Here is a 21988-nt window from a genome sequence, read left to right as displayed (position 1 = left end):
GGTTAATAGAACTAAATGGAGTTGCAATACCAGCCATTGATACATTCAAGTCACTTTGAAACCTTTTGTTGTTCTTGGATAGAGCCCAGCAAAGAGAAACAGTTGCATGTGACAGCAATGTAGAACTTTACTGTTACTTTGACATTGAAAAGGATTTCTGCAGTGACATGGGGATGCTTATTTTGTTGCATGGTCTTTGTCATCTTAGAAGTTTGGGTTTATTAACTAACATGTAGAAGGTTTTGCAGGAAAAGCATTGAGTACCCACAAACTGCTGTTCAGACACCTGCAAACAATGGACTTCTGTGGGTGTGATGCATTCAAGTAGTTACAGCTAAGACAGAAGTCTCTTGTAGATCTGACAGAGGAATAGAGTTCCTTTTTTTTTGCCTTCTAGTCACTGAACAGTGTAAGTCATAATCTTGTTCCAATTATAAATGTAGGAAAAAAATTTTGGCTCTGTGTCCCCGATGACAAAGGAGATACAGAGTAGAGTTTTCAATTAAGTCTGTGCTTGCCAGATGAGTGTAACTGGCTTATTCAGATGTGAATCAGAATTGTTTAATTTTGTTTGGAATACAGCTTTGAGCTTGTTGTTCTCAAACTATGGCGTGGAGGCTTTGTTCATCCTCAGTGAATGGGGTTTCAGTTGCACTAAGAATGTGATGTTCTAAAATCCTTGTCTCATCAAATGAACTGAGCTGTCTGCTGCAGATGTCCTGTGGATGTATTCTCTTGGTATGAATCATGAGGTATTTGTCAGCAAAGTAAACTCATGAAATATTCATGTGGCAATGATCCATAATATCTGTTCATACTTTGCAGCTACCTTAAAATGAGATGTTTCACTAGGGGAAGCTTCACCCTCACAGTTTTATTTTGTTCTTTTTGTGGGCCTTTGAAAGGGAGCTGCTGGAAGTGCTCAGAACTATTTCTGGACTTGCACAGAGAGTTTACTTTTTGTGAAGAGAGGTGTACCCAGGTGGGAAATCCTTGTACTGATCTTTGTGCACCTGCAGATTCAGGAAGTACAGATCCCTGCACTGAGTTTTCAGTCTTTCATGCTGGAGCCATCAGTGCCAGGAATGGAGGTTGAGCACCTGGGTGGGTCCAGGAGGGGAAGAGGGGTGATGAGGAGAGGAGGGGTTTGCTTTACCTTGCAGCAAGCATAGCAGAGTTGAAGTCCAGAAGACTACTTACTTTTTACATCTCTTTTTTTCTGTAGACATGTTAATCTAAAGCATTCTCTGTGGTAGTGATGTTCTGAGGAAATGTTGAGTGTTTGAGGCATTAGATTGGTCTTAACGTTAAAATGTGAAGAGCTCTAGACTTGTAATATTTTCTTCAAAAAGAGCTTTCTTCCAAGTTGGGCTAATGATGGCTAGTAATAACTTGTTATAGTTGCTGCTGCCCTTTTATTAATGTGTGCAGAATGAATTTTTAAAATGTAATTCACTTTCTTTCATCTTGGAAGTGAAAATCCTATGAAATAAAACAATGTCCAGTAATTTCTAGGAATCATTTTCAAGTTACAAAGAAATCTATAAAAAAGTCACCCCTGATTTCAGTTAAAAAAACCCCAAAAAACCGTCCTCTACCACAGCAAATAGAGGATACTTCACTAAAGGTCCAAATTAAAAATTGGAACCATAAGTATGTAAATAACACTTATTGCAATGGTTTATTGTTTGCAGGAGATCAATGGAATCACTGCTGCATTGGCTGAAGAGCTCTTTCACAAAGGTAAGGAACTTGCAGCATTCATTCCAGGAATGTTTTCCTCTCTGTTCATGCATTCACATATCTTTCATATTTTACCTCCAGACAATATTTTACCTCCAGAGAGATCTGCTCTTCCATATCCAACTGATACTTTTTCTCCTCCTTCTTTCTTTTTGTCTTTTTTTTTTTTTTTTTTTTGCTGCTTGCACTTTAATTCAAGCTGTGTTTTGTGAGGAGCTGCAACAGTCTTGCAGCCACTGTTGGAAACAAGAAATTAGTGAATGTATGTTTTGCAAAGGGCCTCTTAGTCTGTGTCCTTAAGGGACAGCATGTGGCAGTGGTGATCAGGAGCTAAGCTCTGTCTCAGTGTGTAACCTGTAAGGAAGCTTGGTCTGTCAGTGAGCCCTGACAGTCTGTGTACTAAATGCAAGAGATCACTTTGGATACCTAAATATTATTCTTCCAGAATTCAGGAAACAGGAGACCTTCTGGTCAGTTAATTTAAGGGTGGCTTTTTGAGGCTGGCAGATGAAAATGAAATGTTCTTAACTGTAACTACAACAGCTCCAGCTGCTCCATTAACAGCAGGAGGCATGTGAAAGGATTAATCCCTGCTATTTTTGTTTTGAAGGACATGCAAGATGCTACTTTATAATTCCAGTTGGCTGAGGTGTGGTAGGCATGAAAGGTGAAGCATGTTTCAGCAATGCCATTTCAGATTTTCTGTCAGAAAGTTACCTTTAGGTGGAGCCACCTCAGAGAGTCCATTCAGTGAATTTTGGAATATCTAAAGCTTGTGAAGAAATCTTTGCTGGCTTTCTAGTGCCTGCAGTCTCACTGATACGAGAATTGATGTGTCACTGGCTGCTCTGTATTAGTGTAATCTTCCACTAATGTATGTGCAGCTGGACTCTTGGACTTGATCCCACTGAGGCTGTAGGGAATTCTACTCCTCAGAGCATTTCTGAGAACTCTGCTTATCACAAAAGCTGATGCTTTTTTGTCCATGAAGTCAAACTGGTGTCCCTAAAATGGAGCTTTCAATATTCATTCCATGTGTGTGTTCCAGCTGCTGTACCCTACATCGAGCTAATGGTGCCTTCAGAGAGGCTTTTATGTGCTGCTTCCTGCTGTTCCTGCTGTTAAATTGGATTGTGAAATTATAATTAGATAAGGCATTTTCTGTTCTGGGCATTTGCTTTGGTACTAGCATGCAGAAAATCCCCATACTTTCAAAAAAACATATTGTTCACTACAGTTCTGCATTTAGCATAGCAAAAGATCTGAGGTCTGTATTTTAGATAGCAGGTGCTGTGTTTTCTTAATAGAAAAAACCTAACTGCTATAAACTTAGAGATATCTCAGAAAAAGTTTCACAACTCTTGCATTATGTGAAGGAACTTTGATTCCAGTCCTGTTAATACTGAGGGAAATTTGCCATTAATTGCATTAGGAACTTCAGGCCTGTATCATGAGTGCCCACTTGAATGCCTGAATTATTTTGGTGTTAAAAAAATTATTTTGCTACCTCAATTTTCATCTTAGAGTACAAATGACAAATGTGTATCACTACATTTTCTTTGTACCATTTATTCCTGTGTGAGCCTTGCAACATTGTGTTTGATCCTGAGCTACTCTGTTTTTCAGGAGAGCAGCTCTTAATGGCTGGAGAAGTCTTCACCATCAGGCCCTTGCAGTTGTATGCTGTCACTCAGCAGCTGCTGCAGGGCAAACCTACCTGTGCTAATGGAGATGCCAAAACAGATCTGGGGCATATTCTGGACTTCACTTGTAGACTCAAGTATCTAAAGGTGAGGTCAATGTTAAATAGGTGTTTATGCTGCCAACCTTCAGTCCATGCTGTCCTCTAGCCAAGGTGTTTGCTGTGTAATGTTGTGGTCTTTTCAGCAGTGCCCTCTGTATAGATGCAGCCACAAAACCTTGCTGAGTGCCAGTAGGGATGGGTAAAGAAATAAATAAGAAATAAATATTGACCTCTCCAACCTTGCTTTCTTTGCAAGCACTATGGGCAGGCCACTGTATATGAATATGTATGCATCTGTATAAATCTTGCCCCCTTTCCCACTGTCTCACTGCATCTGAAAGTTAAAAATAAAACCCTAAAAAGTGCCTCAGTTTCATAGGTGACCCTGAATTTCTTGCTAAAATGCCATTTCAGAATAAATGTAAAATGGCCTCAGAACAGATAGTCAAATTGTCTCCTGACAAAAACTTTTTTTTTCTACCAAATAAATGAATTGGACTTTCCCTAAAGTAAATTTTTTAACATTGCTTGCTATGACTCAAAAACTCATTTTAGCCCCTTTATTGCATGAGGAGCTGCCTTTTAACTGTGTCGTGTGTTCAAAGCTGAAGTCAAATGGTGGATCAGGGAAGCAAAACCACAGCTGTGCTGGTGTTCCTGGGGCTCCTCAGTTGCCTTTGTCATCTCTGTCTGTATAGAATCCTCTAAAGGGAGGATTTTCTGGCTGGAGAGGAGCTTATTGTTCAGACAAATGGGCATCTGCAGAATTTCTTGCCCTTCTGAATGCCTGTGAGTGGGCCCATTCAGAACTTGTAAGATACATAAAACCAGAGAAAACCCTTTGAGTTTTCTCTCAAAGTTCTATTCACAGCAAACATAATGGAGCCACCTGCTTTTTATGCTGCTGACATGCTCTCAGGCCAGAATCCTATGACCATATGGAAATACCAGATGCATTTTTATTGATGTATCAGTGTAATGCTTGTTTTCTTCAAACCCATCTTGAACTTCATCCCTTGTAGTGGAATTAAAGACAACACTTTGGGTTCAGAGGTTCCATGGAAGTGATTTTCAGTGAATTTTCTCTGATTTTCTGCTAAGAATGGAGCTTTGGTCAGCCTTGCTTACGATATTGCTTTTTGCATGCCCCATGTGCTACAGAATGCAAGCACAAGGTGGCACTTCAAGTTCAGTGCACTTAGCTGGAGCAATTAGTATTTGTTTTCCTGAAGAGTTAACCTGCAAGTGTCATGAATCATTTCATATTTGAAAAATTGCTTGGAACTTTGGCTGTCTTTCCAAGCCACTGCCCTTGGGCCATTGCCTGTGTAAGACTGGAATGTGAACAAGTTGGATTGTGTGCACTAACTCACTTCTTTAATGTCTTAAATGCCAGGTCACTGGAACAGGGGGACCTTTTGGAACCAGTAACATTCAGGAGCATCTCTTGCCTTTTGATCTGTCTATTTTCAAATCACTTCATCAAATAGAGGTAGGGCTGAGATACTGCTCATATGTGCTCTGCAAATGCCAGGTCTGCTGCCTGTATCTCAGAACTGGTGATTCTCTGCTTTGATTTGCCCCTGGAATTGGGAAATGCAGAGTTTAGCAGGACTGTTTAATTTGTGAAACAATGTTTTCTCACAAGTTTTGGAAATAAAGACACAACATTTAAATTAGAAGACCTTTCACTGTGTGTATTTCCAAAAAATCACTTTTCAGTATTCACACAAAACCTATGATGAGTGCCTTTCCACTGCCATAAAGAATTAACAAGTGGTAATAGTAGGATCCTCTATTACAAAATGCTTTTTATTTGGAAAAAAACGTATGTCAAGTATTTGTGAAAATACCCTGACATTAATTTTTTTGGGTGTAGTGCTGCTTGCTTGATAATTTACAGATGTTTTTCATTGCTCTGCTTGCAATATAAATACCAGGGTTTCTAGCAGTTTTCAATGGATATTTTTTCAAATACCTGCTTGACCACTTCAGATCTTTTCAGAGAGAAAGACTATCCAATTCTGTCATGCAGTCTGTGCACTTTTGGTGGATGCTGTACTTTTTCTAGTACATGAATGCTATTATCTCACTGATATGAGACACTTGTTGATTGAGAACTGAAGTGTATTTCTGAAGTCAGTGATTTATTGTCATTCTCATATGGGAAAGAAGCTACAATAGAGGGAGAGAGTCTAACACAGCAGAGAGGATAGTGCAGAATTGTATCAATTTTCCCCTTTTCTGTGAGCATGAATGTGAGGAAAAGTGATTTTAGATCTTGAAGGCTTTTGAAATTGTATGTTCATGAAAGGTTTTGGATTGACTGACACTAGATGAACACTTTCATCCCAAAGGAAGCACTGTCCAAAAAGCAACAGTGATAATCTGGGAAGAATTTTTTCAAGAATGGCAGAGATTTTTCAATCTCTGTAGGTTCATTGTGGTTTTCCTCATACACCAGCAAATGTGCCAGCTCTCGTGGTTGCACAATGTGTGTGACTGTCTATAGAGAAGGACCTGGACAGACTGTAGCAAATTTTCAGTAATGTTGTTTCAAATTGAGCTACAGAAAAAGAGACTTTGTAATCTTAAACTTAGTCTTTGTAATTAGCTGACTACAGGTCGTTAGATTAGTGTCCTCACTTTCTAGGCATTTCTTTTTTCTTATAATAAAAAAGACATCTGATATCCAAATCAATGTGTCTGCAGGTAGTCATAACTTGAAATAAATCTGTTTTTGGTAACAGTAAAAATGCTGTGAGCTGTTAAATCACCTGGATAGTTTCACCTTGAATATGTGGGCCAGGTGTAAGGTCAGTGGAGAAGCTTTGTTTAAATATATGTTTGAATTTCATTTTTCTCCAGTTATGACTCTAATCTCTTGCTTTAGCTTTGCCAAGTGTCAGTGTTTCTGACCTGATAATCTCAGGAGATTTTAAGGAAGTGCTGTAACTACTTTGCAGATCGCTGTAGAATCTGCTGTTGAAGCTTTCAGCTACCTCTTTTGTGTCTCATTTGTCTGTCCTAACGTTTCTGACTTTGTAATATAATTTTTTTAAATAGATCAGTCATTGTGGGGGAAAGCTTATCAAAGGGCTGACTTCATCAAAGCATGCTCTGGCCACACTGAGTGTTCGGTTTTCAGCAACATCAATGAAGGTAAGAGCAAGTTCCTCCTTCTGGTGAGTGTTCAAAGCATGTGCAAAACCAACATGCACAGTGGGGAAATATCCATTTGGAGTTCATGGGGTTTTCTGTACTGCCTAATTGCAGGTTCTGTTTTTAAAACCATGGAACTCTAAGGGTTTTCTAATCTTACAGAATCTCAAGTTTCTGTGAGGGAAGTGTTGGGATGTGTCCCTTCACAGGGACACTTTTGATGCTTGCTTACATGGGATTGTTGGCATAGTTTCCAAAACCATTAGCTCTCCCTGAAAATGTAAGCCAAATGTTGGTGTCCCTCTCTTAAATAGGAAATCCTGGTGCCTGAGGCCTCTGAGTTTGATCAGTGGGAGCCAGAGGATGCACTGGATTCAAATTGTCCAGTGACAGCAATTATCCCAACCTGGAGAACTTTAACAACTTTGGACATGAGTCACAACAGCATCTCTGAAATTGATGACTCAGTGGTAAGAAGTATTTTTAATTTGTGGAAAAAATATTACTTATCTGTGGCATATTATACACAGAAAGGATTTTGGATTTGCTCTACTGCTTTTTCTGGAGAATTTTCAGTTGCACTTTATGTTGGTTATCTACCCAAGTTAGTGCTTAGGAGGTTTGTTCTATAAGAACTTCATTTCCTTTGCTGAAGGAGAGTACTTTTGTCATTTTGTGTTCTGTAGGCATTTCCATGAATTCTCACTTTTTGAAATATGCTTTTACTGTTTGCCTTGGCTGTAGGAGCCAATCAGAATTTTTTAATTTTTTTTTTTAAGAAAAAACACCTCATGGCTCAACTTTGGAGTGGTTATCAAGGCTGGAGTTTCCTGCATATTTAAAAACCTATGACTTGCTGGCAGCTTTCTTGACATCAAAACAATATGAAAAGCATGAAAACAAAATTTTGGAATATTTTGCCAGTACTTTAGAATTTTGTTTTGTAAATCAGCGGTTAAGAAAAAATCAACATTCATCACAAGAGCATGGTAAAATATGAAGATAGCTTTTTACTTGAGCTACTCTTGTGAAGCAGGAAATAATTACATGTGTAGCTCAACCAGACATCATAGACTTGGAGCATAATTATCTTGTTCATAATTTTTTGTGATGTAGATTTAAGATGCTTCAAGTCTGTGTGCAGGTCTTAACTGGCCTGTCAAGGCAAATCAATTCTGAGATGCAACCAAATTAAAGCAGATGCAAAACACTGATGTCAGAATTCAGCATCAAGTTCAAGGTTTGAGACCTCCAAAATAAAAGAATTTCTAAGTTAAAATGCATTTTCTACAAGTTTGTGTGACCTGACCTTGTAGTTCTTGGCTGGTATAATCAGGAATGGATTTACTCTGGGTTTTGGTACTACTGTCTTTATCCAGGTTTGTGTGTAGCATAAATCCCCTGGTTTATCTGTTTGATAAGACCAAAGCAGCATTAGTGAGTTTTATCTATAATTAGTGGGGATAAGCTAGGAGAAATTATTTGTCTTCAGTAAGAAACCAGGTTTTAGATTAAAACTGAATGGTGCCCCTCAGAGTAACCTGGTTTTCTTAAGAGCAGGAGTCAGCCCTTTTTTGACCCTAATCACACAGAATGTTTTCTTAATGCCAGAAGCTGGGAAGAGAGACTGTGTTGGATAAGACCTTTCCATTGCTTTTGTTGGTCAACAGATACTGAAGGAAGTGTGGCCTGACTTAAAACTAAAGTGCATTTAACACATGGGGGTTTTTTTCCCTTCTAGAAATTAATTCCAAAGATTGAGTTCCTGGATTTGAGTCACAATGGGGTGTCTCTGGTGGAAAATTTACAGGTAAGTGATGCATTTGAAGGTGAATTTTTTACCCAAGTGCCCAAGAGCTTAGAACACAGATTTTCATACTTCAGAATTTTGTTGCTCATCTTCATGGAGAGTAGTTTCAGCCCAAACAGCTGCTTCTTTGTAACGTCAAGTACTCTTTTAGTGATGCATTTCTTAACTGCTCCTGGATATTTTATTTTCTTTGCCAATATTGACATACATTTAGTTCTTCACTAAATTCATTCACTGCCAGCTGTATGCGTGGGTTGGTAAAAATGCAGAGGAGGAAATTAGATTTCTACAAGCTTTAACCTTTGTAATGAACAGTTTCAGGTCATGTCTTCCATGCTATGTAGTGTCCAGCATGAAAACACTGTTGCACAATAAAATGAGCCAGACATAAGATAGCATCTTTGTTCACTTTTAATTGGTGTATGACATGAATTTTCTGTGCTGTTGTAGCATCTGTACAACCTTGTTCACCTGGACTTATCCTACAACAAACTTACATCACTGGAAGGTGTTCACACAAAACTGGGAAACATCAAAACTCTGAATTTAGCAGGAAATCAGCTGGAAAGGCTGTGTGGTCTTAACAAACTGTACTCATTAGTCAACTTGGATCTGAGCAACAACAAAATAGAACAGGTAACTGTTGACTTTTGGTGTCAAAATGTGCGTTAGATCAGAGGCCATTTATTTTAGTGGCTCAAACTGCAAATAAATAAAAGTGGCTCTAGTGATTTTTCCTGATTGTTGTTTGTATGTAATCTATGGAAGAAATGCTCAGTCTGTGTGCTCATTTTCATTTTGCCAGTGTGTATTCATGCTTTTATTCTCAAATACTTTCAGATTGATGAAGTAAAAAATATCGGCGGCCTGCCATGCTTGGAGAAGGTGATGTTATCCAGCAACCCGCTGAGCATCATCCCTGACTACCGCACCAAAGTCCTCGCTCAGTTTGGAGACAGGGCCTCAGAGGTGAGCCCAGGGCTGCCCTTCTCACCCTCCCTTCAGCCTGGGCAGGGAAGTGCTGCAAATGCTCTGAAAACCTGAGGAATTTTTTGTGTGCATTGGAGAAAGTGTTTAGAGAGTGAAACCTTATTAATGTTATTCAGCCGCGCTCCCGGATCTAAATGAGATTTTACCCTGCCTCATTGGGTAACAGTCTGCTAATATTGAAACACTGTTGTGCTGGAATGGTGTTACACTTACCAAATGTTGCTGAGTTTACATTAAAGTGATGTTAGCTCAAGGTCTAATGTGGTAATTGTTTCTGTGTAATAGTTACATGGTTTGCATTGAGCCATGGCAGTTTTTGATTATTCCATTAATAAAAATTGGAGAATGCCTCATTTGCAATACTTTTAGATATTTTAACTTTTTTTTTTTTTTTTAGGTTTGTTTGGATAATATTGTTACCACAGAAAAGGAACTGGACACAGTGGAAGTGCTAAAAGCTATTCAAAAAGCAAAGGAGGTGAAATACAAACTCAGCAACTCTGATAAAAAGGTGAGTCTGGTGCTGTGAGAAAAGTAGAATGTGCAGCTTACAAAATTGCTTCTACAGGTTAGATGTAAGCAGAATGCAGTGAATTTTCCTTAGCATTAAAATTTTTATGCTTTGTGTTTTAATGTGATATGAACTTTTAATGTTGCCTCTTTTTCCTATGTAGTTTTCAATGCATTTTTGGTAGTTATCTGACCTTCTATTTGTGGGCTGGCTCAGGAGAGAGGAAGTGGGAGGAGAAGATAAAATTACTTAATGGTGTACACAGTGAATTCACAGTTGACCTTAACAGCCATATTTTGTATCTTACACAAGTGTTTCAGAGCTGTGATTTTACTGCTTGCATTGCAGAGTACTGAAATTACTTCCCCAAACTTTCTTCCTGTGGGTATTTAGCAGTGGGAGAGAATCAGAAATCTGAGTTCTCCTTGCCTTCCCTCATACCTGGCTGTGTGCTGTGTACTTGGTTAGTCTTGGTTTGGAAGTCAGTGTAGGGACAGAAGAGGTTCTGTCCATACAATGTGGAAATCCAGTTTGATTCTTTCGACTTGTGACGCTGCCAATTCTGTCAATACAGTGATTAGTCAGTGATCAGAATGACTTCTCTAAAAGGATTCTTAGTGGAATTCCACCTAGTGTGAAAATTGAGACTTAGAGGAGGTGACCACCCCCACCACCCCCCACCAAAAAACCAAAAAGAAAAATAAAAAAGCTGGCACTAACTTTCCTTTTACTAAAATTGAGAAAGGTTGTGTGGGCTTATTTTAGTTCAGGATCTCATGTGTCCTGTGTATTTAGTTTTTTTTCTTTAATTGCTGCGTACTTTCTTTATTAGATCAGTGAGGACTCCAGGCTCACTGCTGCCAGCTCCAAATCAAACTGTTCTTCTCTTACTGTTCGTCCTTCCTCTCCCTCTCTGCCTCGTCCTGTCAGCTCCAGCCAAGGTAATCATGTATGTATCGTGCTGCTGGGCTGAGCCTCTTGGTTCTGCTTTTCTAAGCTGCATTGATATACATGAATATTATGTGCATGGATTTAGGGCTTTCAAGAGAAGCACAAAGACATGGTAGAATTGGCTTTGAAAGTGAAAGTTGTATGGAATGTGACTTAGCAAAACCTACCTGTAGTTCCCAGTAGTGGTTAAATATCTGGAGTGAGAATTTGGGTACAGGACTTTTTACTGCATCATCCTGCAGAGGACTAGATGCCACTTCCAGTTTTAGAGTCATGCCCTAATGGAAAACTGTGGCATAGAGAGAAATATTTTAAAATTGCTTCACTACTCATTCTTGGTCTGCAAAATGTGAGCTCAAGCAGCATATGTTCCATTAGTGCTTTTTGCAAGAGCTGCATTTCTGTCACACCAGGGGGAAGATAGAGAAAAGAGATGAGTAAAAGACACCTGTGGGATTAGTGTTCTGGCTGAGCTGGTGATTTCAGCACATCTGTTGTGCTCTATAGTACCTGCTGACCCCACCTCAAGTTTTTTTACTCTGTGTTTCAAATGAATGTGCCTGCTGCATTAGGAACTTAGAAGAATGACTTAACTTTCTTCTTTAGCCCATAGGACTGACTTATGTGAATATTCACTTGTGACTGAGAAAAAGAAATACTTGCTGGTTTTGGCTTTTGTCTGATTGAAAAGTGCAGTAGAATATGCACAGTGAGAGAAAACTTCATACCCATCTAAAAGAGCTGGGATTATCTTCTCAATTTCTTGGCATGGGGCAGGGGGGGCACAGCTTCCTCTTACCATTAATCAGTGGATTGGTGGATAAGGGAGAGAAGCATCCCTGAGTAGCTTGATTTTTGGAAAAAATCCATTGCTGTGACTTCTGCAGAATCAGCAGAGGTTTCTTTGTTCACTCTAGAAAAATGAAACTGTTCTGACAGCATTTGATGAGGGCGCTGACACCTTGATACACATTTGTTGCTATTTGTGTACTTTGCTTTGTAGCCCTTCTAGATAATTTTTCATCTGCAGAAAAAATGCCAGTTTTTCCAAAATCAAGTAAATGCTTGCTTTAAAATATTAAGCACTTGACAAACTGTCTCAGTTCTGTAAATATGTAACAACCTGCAGTTTTATACAGGACTTGCTGTAAAAATATGACTTGCTGTCAGCAACCCCTGGGACTGTTTAAATTATTTATCAACAATTTTTTTTCTACTACAGTAAATGTTTAGGAGCAAACAAATCTTGAGATAAAAGAAAATATAGATCTTTCTAAAGGACTTAGGAGTTCTATAGAGTGGTATAAGGGTCAAGGCTTATTTACTGTAGTCCTTTTCCATAAGATTCCTTCAGTAGAATTTTGGGGAAGGCTTTTATAAATAATGGGAAAATGAGGGCTGTGCAGGCTATTTCTCAGCTTCAACAATAAAAATTTATTATTTGCTACATATCTAACTATGAAGGGTTGTTTTCAAAATACCAGTTTTGAGAAATCTATTTTAAGAAAATGAAATATGCTGAGCAATTGGTTTCACTGATAGACCCTAAGTCATGAATAATGGAATTAATTTCCTGATGTGCTGTTTCTATGCATTGTTTTCTCTGTATTTTCTAGACACCATCTGTTTCCGTAACATATTATTCATAGTTAATGTCATTGGGAAATGGCTTATGGAAAAAGATTAAATATTTATATAGGAAACAGAAAATCAAAAATAATGCTGTCATGTTCTGGTTTTCCTGTCAATTTGAGTTTCCTTCTTGCTAACACAGTATTTTGTTCAAGTAATAAATACCTCTTGTGTTTCCTCTGACCATGAGATGTCTTGGTGTAATCTGCTGAACTTTACCATCAATCCAGAAAGATAACATACAGATTTTTTATGCTCAAGCCAGAAACATGTCCACACTGTAATTTTGTTGGTCATTTTCATATTTAAATACTTGAGCTGGCTGGTTCAGTGGCAATGCTGAAAATTGATTTGCTCTGTTGAGCCAGTTTGATGCTGTGAATATCAAACTGGCAAAAAGTCAAACGTCCCTGAGAATGTTGCCTTGTATTCACTCATTATAAGTTTTTACTGATGATTCAGCTTTGAACCCTTGAAAAAGGTTCCAAATAAGGTGAGATAATATCTTAAGTGGCATTTGAGATTAGAGCTTCTCTGTCTGGTTGAAGGATGTACAGAGATATTACAGATATTGTTCGATTGAAGCTTGCAGAAATTTGTGAGTGTGCTATAAAGTTCATGAAGAGCACTCTGCCAGCCTAGCAGCTGACTAGTTCTGTTAAAACTGAGCTGTGTCAAGATTTCTTACACCAGAATTTGAGATGGAAATTGATTTTTAGTTTGAGAAAGAAGCTGTAGCAGTCTTTTTCAATTAAACTAAAATTCTGCTTGCTTTTTTATCCTGGCTATTGTGTGAAGGTATGCTTTACCTTTACTGATTTATGATTAGATCTTGATTATACAATTTTAATCCCACTTGATTGGCAGATACTATAAGATATTTATTTTTGCTTTGCTTCAGTGATTTAAAGAGTTGTTTATGTTTGTTCTAGAAATAATTTGTGAAGATACAGTCCTAGCCAACAGTTTTTTGCAATCCAGTGATTCGACTCCTACAGACCATACAGTTCCCCAGAGATGCTTTGAAATACCAGACTCCAGATGTAAAATTCAGGTAATTGCCACACTTTTGTTTATATTATAGTATTTTTAAAAGCTTTTGCACACTTATTTCTGATGTTAAACTTAGATTATCATAGTAATCCATAGCAAAGGTTTTTTTTGCTTCTCAGAGCTATTTTATGGAAAAGGAGGCAGCCCCAAATTTGATTCAAGGGTGTTCGGTCCAGGTTGTAAATTAAATGCAGAATCCAAGTTTACCAGAGTTGCAGAGAACTGTTGCTACTGTGGCTTTGAGATGTTTACCCAGTACTACTATAACATCATTTAACAGCCATTTAGATGCTGAGTGTAATAATTGTGTCTTATCATATTACAGTATCAGTTCTTGAAAGGCTGTTCTCTTGCTGGTAGAGCAGAAGAATCTTCTCTCTGTCAATAGGCAATGGCCTTAAATTGTCTTCTTCAATCTCCTCCTATCTGATAACTTCTGGTTTGTGATTTCATTTGTGGTATTGGAAGCACTCTTCATATGCATGGCTTCAAGGAATAAGACAGGAAGACTTGGTGTCTCTTCTTTTGCTACCAGTGTAGTTGGTGTTTGTCAGGTTCCCTTAGCGTTTGGCTTCATGTTACACTAATTCACTAAAAGTTTGTAGAATGCTGCAATGCCTGGGTCACAGGCTGGATCTGTTCTCAGGTCAGCAGCAGAGCTCATTCTTCTTCTGCCTTAGTTGAATGCCCAGCCTAAAGCAAACATTATTTTTGGGTCCTCAAAGGGTGGCTGTTAAACTCCCTGTGAAAACAGCAGGACTTGGCCAGTTAAAAAAGCATAAGCCAGCTTTAACTTTGCTTCTCATGTGTGCTGAACTCTTAAGTAGTTTACAGCTTCCTGATGTTACTCTCTTCTCCTTAGGCACCTGCCTCTTCATTGGCTTCATGCAAAGAGTATGGTGGTGGTCATCATGTGTGGTAAGCTACATAAATAAATTCTACTTTAAATCCTTGTTAGCTTTTGGGTAATAACAGTAGATACTGTTTTCTTAAACACAGCCTTTAAGGCAAAACAGTCTCTTTCATTGTATTCTGCCTCTGGGTTTTTGAACCAAAAATGTGTTTTTAACCTTTGAACCCTGGAATGCAGCTGGTGGTTTCAAAACCAGCAATAGCTGCATTGTCTAGTCCTTTAGCTCGTGAGGTTGTGCTTACTAGGGATGGGAAAGGAAAGAGGAGTTCAACATTTTAGTATTTACTTTCTATAGAATTACACACTACCAGCCTTTAAAATCAATGGCTGTGCAGTACAAAGATGTTCTACAAAATTACACTGATTTAACTGTATTAGCAAGAGCAAATATCAAAGTTCTGAAAAGCAGCACCCTGAATTGTAGGTAGCCATAACTGTTTGTAAACTCAAGTTTGTACTTATTGTGACTTTTTCTCTCTTTTGAAGTTTGGAGAGAGAACACTGTGCAGTGCCTGACCCCTCTAACACCATCATCTTGCCTTTTAATTGTATGTCCTACACTGCCACCAACCAAGACTTTATCCAGCACCTTTCTGCCTCGATAGTGCAGGCTGTGCAGAAATCTGCCCCCTCTCCCACAGAGAATAAAGGAAGCCCTGTGGGTACTTCCACAGCCACAGACAAAGCAGATGGATATTTTGAAATGGGACTTCATGAAGGAGATCAGACTTTTGAGTTCAGCACTACTTTGGATGCTCAATCATCTGACAACATAGCAGTGGAGAGTGTTGACATAGTCAAAATTCTCTGGAGCTTTTCAATTCACATTCATAAAGGACTCAGACAGTTTGCTTCCTGTTTGGTTTTGACCGATGAGATGCTAGCTGTGTTTGAGATTCCTCATCAGGAATTGAGAGGAAATTGCCAGCACATCCCTTCTGCCTTGAAATTAACACTGTTTTTTCCCTACACTGATCTAATAGAATTTGGCTTTCTCCTGCCAGAAATCTGTTTAACTCTGAAGCTGAAAAACAGTGACCACTGCTTGTTTATTGTTTCAGACTCCCAGAATCTTCAAGACTTTTATTCCTGTTTACAAACGTGTTGCTCTCAACACTACACATCAGTGTTACCAAGCTCCACATGGTACTGTAGAAAAGCAAATCTCCAAGAATTTCTCTGTCAGCTCATGGAATTGAATTGCATTTCAGCTGAAGATGTTGAAATAAAAGGTTGTTTCCCAACATATCTTGTTTATGGGAATAAAACCAATGTTCAGAAAGTCTTGCATCAACCAGAGTCAGCTGGCAATAACAAGGAATGGTCAAAGAATGCTTTGTGTTCTGCACTTTATTCTTCAGTTTATAAATCTTCTGACCAGAGTCCCTGTGTGGTCCATCCGTGTTGGATATTTCTAACGCCCCAGCATTTGTACATTGTAAAGGTGGATTTCAGCTTACTGCCAGGTAAATGGGCAGGCACAGAGGAGTTGGGAAGTGTATTTAAGCTGAACAGAATTCCATTGGCATCACTTGTGCTGCATCCAACTCATGGTGCCACACAGCAGAAGGGTTCATTTTTGGATGGACACGTGCTGGAGTTGCTTGTTGGATACAGATTTGTTACAGCAGTGTTTGTTCTACCTCATGAGAAATTCCACTTTCTAAGAATCTACAGCCTTCTAAGGACACTGCTCCAGGATGTTAAGACTATTATTATTTTCAAAGCTTCAAGCAAATTGGATGCTGTAAGAAATCATGCTGTGGAGACAAACAGACACAGTCAGGCAGCCAGGTAATGGTTCCTGTGAAAGGTCTCTGGCACAGTGCTTGATGTGGCCTGACCCCTGTGTTTGCTGCTGTCATTGTGGTTGAGTTTGGACTGTAGTATTGATGAAATACTTCTGCATTGTGGTAGTCTGGTGTAAGTGTGGTTATCCTGGACTGTAGCAGTCCACCTTTTTTTTTGTGTTTTGTTGCTGCAACGTAAAATGTAATTTCTGATGGAAGGAAACTTCCTATTTCATGTCCCTGCAGGCTGAAGTTACAGCAAATTGACAGCTATGGTCAAGATATAAATAATTTAAACTACTAAAAATGGAAGTTATCTACTTTTAATTTTTGAATTAAATACAAATATTTTTGAAGGGAAAAAGCTGTGCAGATCTTTACATTTTGACTATTTATATTCTGGATCTTTTCTAGTTTCTGCAAGCCTCATCTGACATTGTCATCCTTATACCCATCTGAGCTTCTTATGCAGAAGATAACAGAAGACAACCAGATTCCTGTTCACATTCATGTGTCTGTGTCTCTGCAGTATGTAGCTGAGCTGAAGGGAAGAGCCCTGGTTGAATTTTTCCATAGCAACATTGCAGAGGTATCATGTCTATAGATCAAGTGTACAAAAACATGCTTTGTGACCTTTCTGTACTACACAGTATCCATAAAAACTTTCCTGAGCAAATTTAGCCACGAGAATTAGGCTCTGGGAAACCTGAAAACATTTTCATCAAGAATCTGTGTGTTATTCCATTTTGGGTTCCCTGCTGCAACAACTGGGATCCTGCAAAGCATATTTTGCCTTCAGGATCTGTGGTGCTGAACAGGAGAGTACACTAATTATGTCTGAAGATGTGATTGCTCCAAGAATGTTCCTCTATTTTCTTTAAAGTGGGAAAAGGAAAGAAAATCACAAGAATGAAATTATTTTGGAATGGTTCTCAGCTACATCAGTAAATAAGTGTTCTGACTTGTTTTTGTAGTACTGTGCATGACTGCAACACATGTACATGGCTGCAGGTACTCCAGAAACATGAACAGATAAACCTGATTCTGAAAAACATTTAAGTGTATGTGGGGAACATCAGATTGAAAAGTAAAAACATTACCCAAAATTTATGATGTGGCTTTTTGAGTGACAAATCACTGTGATCTGAGTACAAATTGAAAAGCTTGAGACATAGATACATTTTTCTTATTCCCTTACCTCTTTTCCAAATGTTTTAAGTAAGCACAGTTACAAGCTGTACTTCTCTTTTTATATCAGGAAAAGCTGATAAAAAAGCAGGTGACTCATTTAAGGGTTCACAGTAAGCCCACCAAGGTGGAAGCTGGGAAGATGCTGAGTTGGAGCAGCAGCTGCAGTGGCAAGCTGTGCTCCTGTCCTCTCTCCAGGGTCTTTGAATCCAACCCTCAGAGACACTTAAAGCCTCAGCAGACTTGAGGTTTGGGAGGCCACTGCTCAGCTGGTGATTAAAGTTCTGCCTGCGGTGTTTGCCCTAAAAAGTCTTTCTTATAAATGAGATGTTTTTCTGTATTTTTCTAATTTTGGTTGGAAAGCAAGGAATAATTTGCTTATAACAGAAAAATAATTTTCTTACACAAACACAAGATATTTTCAGTAGCTGCCATTGTGGCCTCATTTGCCACTACCTCTCTTTAACCAGAGCATGTTCAGATGCTAAAGATTTTGAAGTTGTTTCTCTGGGGGCCTAAGGTGATGAAACTGTCTGAAATATCAAAGTTCATGTGTTTATGAAATAAAATTTACATCTTAGGTGGAAAATGAAGAGTTGAGACACCTCATGTGGTCTTCAGTTCTGTTTTACAAGACTCCCAGTGTGGAAGTGATGGCTTGTGTGCTTCTCTCAACAAAAGCGATTTACTTTCTGTTGGATGATTCTTTCATTCATGCAGATGAGCACCAATCAGGTAAAATAGTTACTTTGATCCTTTAATCATGTTACCAATGTAATCCCTCTCTCTGTGTTTGTCCTCAGTCTAAGAACCAATTTTGGTCAATATTTTTAATTAGACCTCCTAGTTAAAGGGGTCACTATTTGCATAAAGCTTTTATGTTCAAAAAAACCAGAGTCTTGAGTCATGTCTGCTTCTCAGACAGACCCTTTTAGCTGCCATGGGATCCATGCTGTTCTCTGATGTTATTTCATGGTCTCTCTCATGATGAAAATGGAAAGTGAAGGGTAATGAACCTCATGGTGGTCATTCAGTTAAAGTGTGTTATCAGTGCATGTGCTGATTTAAATCAGGTATGGGACAATTATTTTTTAAAATGCTCCTAATAAAAATTGCTTGTATTTTGCTTGAGAAATGTTTACTCACTGTACCTAGTTTTTTCTTATTTTCTTTCTTCAAGTGTGAGATAAGTGTTAGATAGTAATATAAAAATTATGCTTATGGACAGAACAATCTTTTTCTTTTGACCTTTTTATCATGTGTACTTCTTTAACAGATTTTTGGAACAAAGAAAACTCAGACTGTGAAAACAGCTCTTTCCACCTTTCTTGCTGCTTTGTGCTAAAACTTAATGACCTGCAGTCAGTAAATGTTGGCCTGTTTGACCAATACTTCCGAATTACTGGTGAGTACAACTTGTGCTTTAAGCTTTTCCAGTTCCATTTTGTTCTAGTCTTTTTTAGATGGATCCATGTCTTTATTAGTGAGATGGAAGAGAGGTTTTCTGTTGCTTTATTTTCTTGAATCCCTGGAGCAAGATTTGAATCATGAGTATACATTGTATTTTAAATGAAGAGAAATTATGTATTTTTGAGGGATTTGTAAGTAATCCATTGTTGTTTTCAAGAATTTGAAAGATTTCTGAATAATAATGCATGTTTTCAGGAGAAACAATCATTTAAAAAAAATCTTTTCTGATGGCAGTTGCATGTTGGTTCAAGAAATGGTAATGCCACAGTGAGTGAATTATGTTCTGTGTTCTCCTCAGGGCATTCTGCAGATCACATTGTCACCTGCCTGACAAGAGACAGTTACAACACTCACACCTTCATCCAGCAGCTTATGGCAGTCCTGTCACTGCTTGCACGCACTCCTTCACCTGAACCAGTAGACAAGGACTTCTACTCTGAATTTGGGAGTAAAAACACAGGTGAGTCTTTTCTACATGCCATGACTTATTTAGGCATCATACTTTAGGCTTCACCTAAACTGTACTGATTAAAAACACTTTTGAGGGAGATTTATGTATCAGTCATTTCCTATTTGATACTTCAACTAAACTCCCTGATTTAATTGTCTTAGATGTGCCTTATGTGAGCAGGATTGTTAAAAATATGTAAGAGTCTTGCACAAGTGAAGTTACTGATGGCTTCTTGCATTCACCCTGGACTTACATGGTTAGAAATTTGCAGAAAAGTGTGTTGGTAATGCAAGAGGGGCTCTGCCATAGACCTGCAATCCAAAAACAATTATTCCAGTATTTTTTTTAAGCAAAAGCCATGTATCAATAGATACAAAACTTAAATTCTTCCAGCTACAGCCAGCTATCAAGCTGGTTGTTGTTTATCCTAGTAAATTGAGAAATTATTGTATAGCACTAAATAGAGATGTAATAATGTATGTTTCTTGCAGGAAAAATGGAGAATTATGAACTGATTCACTCTAGCAGAGTAAAATTTATTTATCCAAATGAAGAGGAAATTGGGGACCTTGCTTTTCTAGTGGCAGAGAAGATGGATGGTTTGACCAATCTTCCATCCCTCAACATCCTTCTGTATGTGTTGGCATTTCAAGTAAATCACTTTGAAGGATCTGCTCAGAACACTAGTTCACTTCAACCTAAAACACTGATCTTGACCAGCTCTGATTTGTTCCTCTTTGATGAAGATTATATCAGTTACCCACTACCTGAATTTGCTAAGGAGCCACCAAAGAGAGACAAGTACCAGCTTGCAGATGGAAGACGAATCCGGGATTTAGACAGAGTGCTCATGGGGTATCAGACATATCCACAGGCCCTTACATTTGTGTTTGATGATGTTCAGAATCAGGATCTGATGCAGAATTTAACACTGGATCACTTTGGAGAAACTGATAGTGTCCCAAAGGGAAATTCCAAACAAGAGGGAAGCAGGAACAGAGAGATCCAGTGGTACATTTTTATCCCAAGTGCAGAAAGCAGGGAGAAATTAATTTCATTGCTTGCAAGACAGTGGGAAATCCTGTGTGGTAGGGAATTGCCTCTGGAGCTCACTGGGTAGTTACTGCACAGCCAAGTGATTTCAGTCTGTATTACAAGGTAAAGCACAGTAAGTAGATAGCACCTGTCAAGTTCTCTTTGTTTTCATGAGGAGCTGACCTGGACTCCTTTGTTCCCTGGTGCAGTGAACATGTAATAGTACATAGAAATATTCTGAAGTGTTAACTGGGGACTGACCTTCTTGTACAGTCTATTTTTATGCAATAGTATATAGTGAAAAAAATCACATGAGACATCCTGGGAAACTGTATGGAAAATTTAAGGAGTCAACACTAGATATTTTGTCGTCTGGGGCTGTTAAGGTTTCCACTATTTTTCTGTATATATCAGTCTTGCTGTTCTATACAAATTCTAATGTGTAAATAAGGGTAAATGCTTGTGTATGTTCAAGTGCAATGTTCTTTGTACAAGAAGTATTTTGGGTATGCTGCTAATGCTTATTATTTAATGATCTTACAGTTTTACATATGTTTTTCTTTGAGGCCAAGTGTAATTATTTGCTGCCAATCATTAACTTAACAGTAAAATTTGAGCCACAAGCAGGTAACAAATTTTCATATGAAACTATTTTCACAGGCATTCATTTTCCTTCTCCAAGGATAAAAGATTTGCTTGGTAAAGATCCCTTCAGTATTGTCTTGAAAGTGGAAATACCCAATGTGGGTATATTGGCATTTTGTCAGCAAATAATGGATTTGTATCTCTGAACACAAAGTCTTTCTTTTGCCTATCTTGTCAATACAAATAAAGTGTAATTTGACAGTTTTCTTTTGGCCTTGTCTTTATTCAAGTTTATATCTTGTGTTTCCAGGATACCATATGGCAGTTCAGCAGCACACATTCTGTTCCTAGAGTGCATTGTAAAGTATGAAATGTGCAGCAAGATGAAAGAAGAAAATAGTTCATTCTCCTACAAGACTGTTAGTCCAGAAATACAGCTGAGTCATGGAAACTGAGGATCTGCAGTCTCTAAACACAATTTGAGGATTTATTTCAAGTACTTTTGCTTATCTGTTAGATATTAGGGATTTTCATTCTAAGCTGTTATGTTTAACTTGATGGTTACTGTGCCCAGCAAGTTTTAGCATCCCCCATGACAGAAAAATCCCTACTCACTATTATGAAGACAGATATTGACATTGAAAAAGAATGTATCTATAAATTCTATATCCAGTGGGAATAAGAAGGGAAGAACAGTTTTGATATTTATTTGGTAGCTGATGCTGCTTAAAACTGGTGCCCCTTAAACACACAGAGAAATCTGGGTTGGAAGGGACCTTGAGACATCCAACTTTAAACAGGGCAATCTTCAAACAGGTTGCTCAGGGCCTAGTCCAAACAAGTTATGAGTTTTCTCCCAGAATGGCATGTCCACAGTGGTGTTAGGAATTTGGTGGTTTCACAGAGTGTTTTTCCATGCTGTTGCAGAGCTTGGCTGTGCTTTTTGGATTTCAGAAGCCA

General features: G+C 38.4%; 1 protein-coding gene across 5 annotated transcripts in view; it reads left to right on the top strand.

Moving 5' to 3' along the window:
* Positions 1-21292, top strand: part of NISCH (nischarin) — a 33266-nt gene extending 11974 nt beyond the window's left edge. For 2 of the 5 annotated variants that reach the window (XM_063164572.1, XM_063164571.1), the window contains exons 4-21: positions 1695-1743; positions 3370-3533; positions 4884-4979; positions 6554-6649; positions 6964-7119; positions 8391-8459; positions 8910-9095; positions 9300-9428; positions 9847-9960; positions 10793-10901; positions 13476-13597; positions 14459-14514; positions 14996-16303; positions 16714-16888; positions 18069-18222; positions 18764-18892; positions 19256-19417; positions 19900-21292. In XM_063164572.1, coding sequence (XP_063020642.1) covers positions 1695-1743; positions 3370-3533; positions 4884-4979; positions 6554-6649; positions 6964-7119; positions 8391-8459; positions 8910-9095; positions 9300-9428; positions 9847-9960; positions 10793-10901; positions 13476-13597; positions 14459-14514; positions 14996-16303; positions 16714-16888; positions 18069-18222; positions 18764-18892; positions 19256-19417; positions 19900-20528 — 3903 coding nt within the window. In that variant the 3' untranslated portion in view covers positions 20529-21292. Of the gene's footprint in view, positions 1-1694; positions 1744-3369; positions 3534-4883; positions 4980-6553; positions 6650-6963; positions 7120-8390; positions 8460-8909; positions 9096-9299; positions 9429-9846; positions 9961-10792; positions 10910-13475; positions 13598-14458; positions 14515-14995; positions 16304-16713; positions 16889-18068; positions 18223-18763; positions 18893-19255; positions 19418-19899 lie in introns of those variants that run through there. The other 3 variants (XM_063164574.1, XM_063164575.1, XM_063164576.1) reach the window with 3 other exon arrangements.
* Positions 21293-21988: the final 696 nt, after the last annotated feature.

Source organism: Melospiza melodia, chromosome 10, assembly GCF_035770615.1.
Source record: "Melospiza melodia melodia isolate bMelMel2 chromosome 10, bMelMel2.pri, whole genome shotgun sequence".
In the NCBI taxonomy this organism is placed as follows: domain Eukaryota; kingdom Metazoa; phylum Chordata; class Aves; order Passeriformes; family Passerellidae; genus Melospiza; species Melospiza melodia.
The sequence above is the reverse complement of the archived record's forward strand: the minus strand, read 5'-3'. Positions and strand labels throughout refer to the sequence as shown.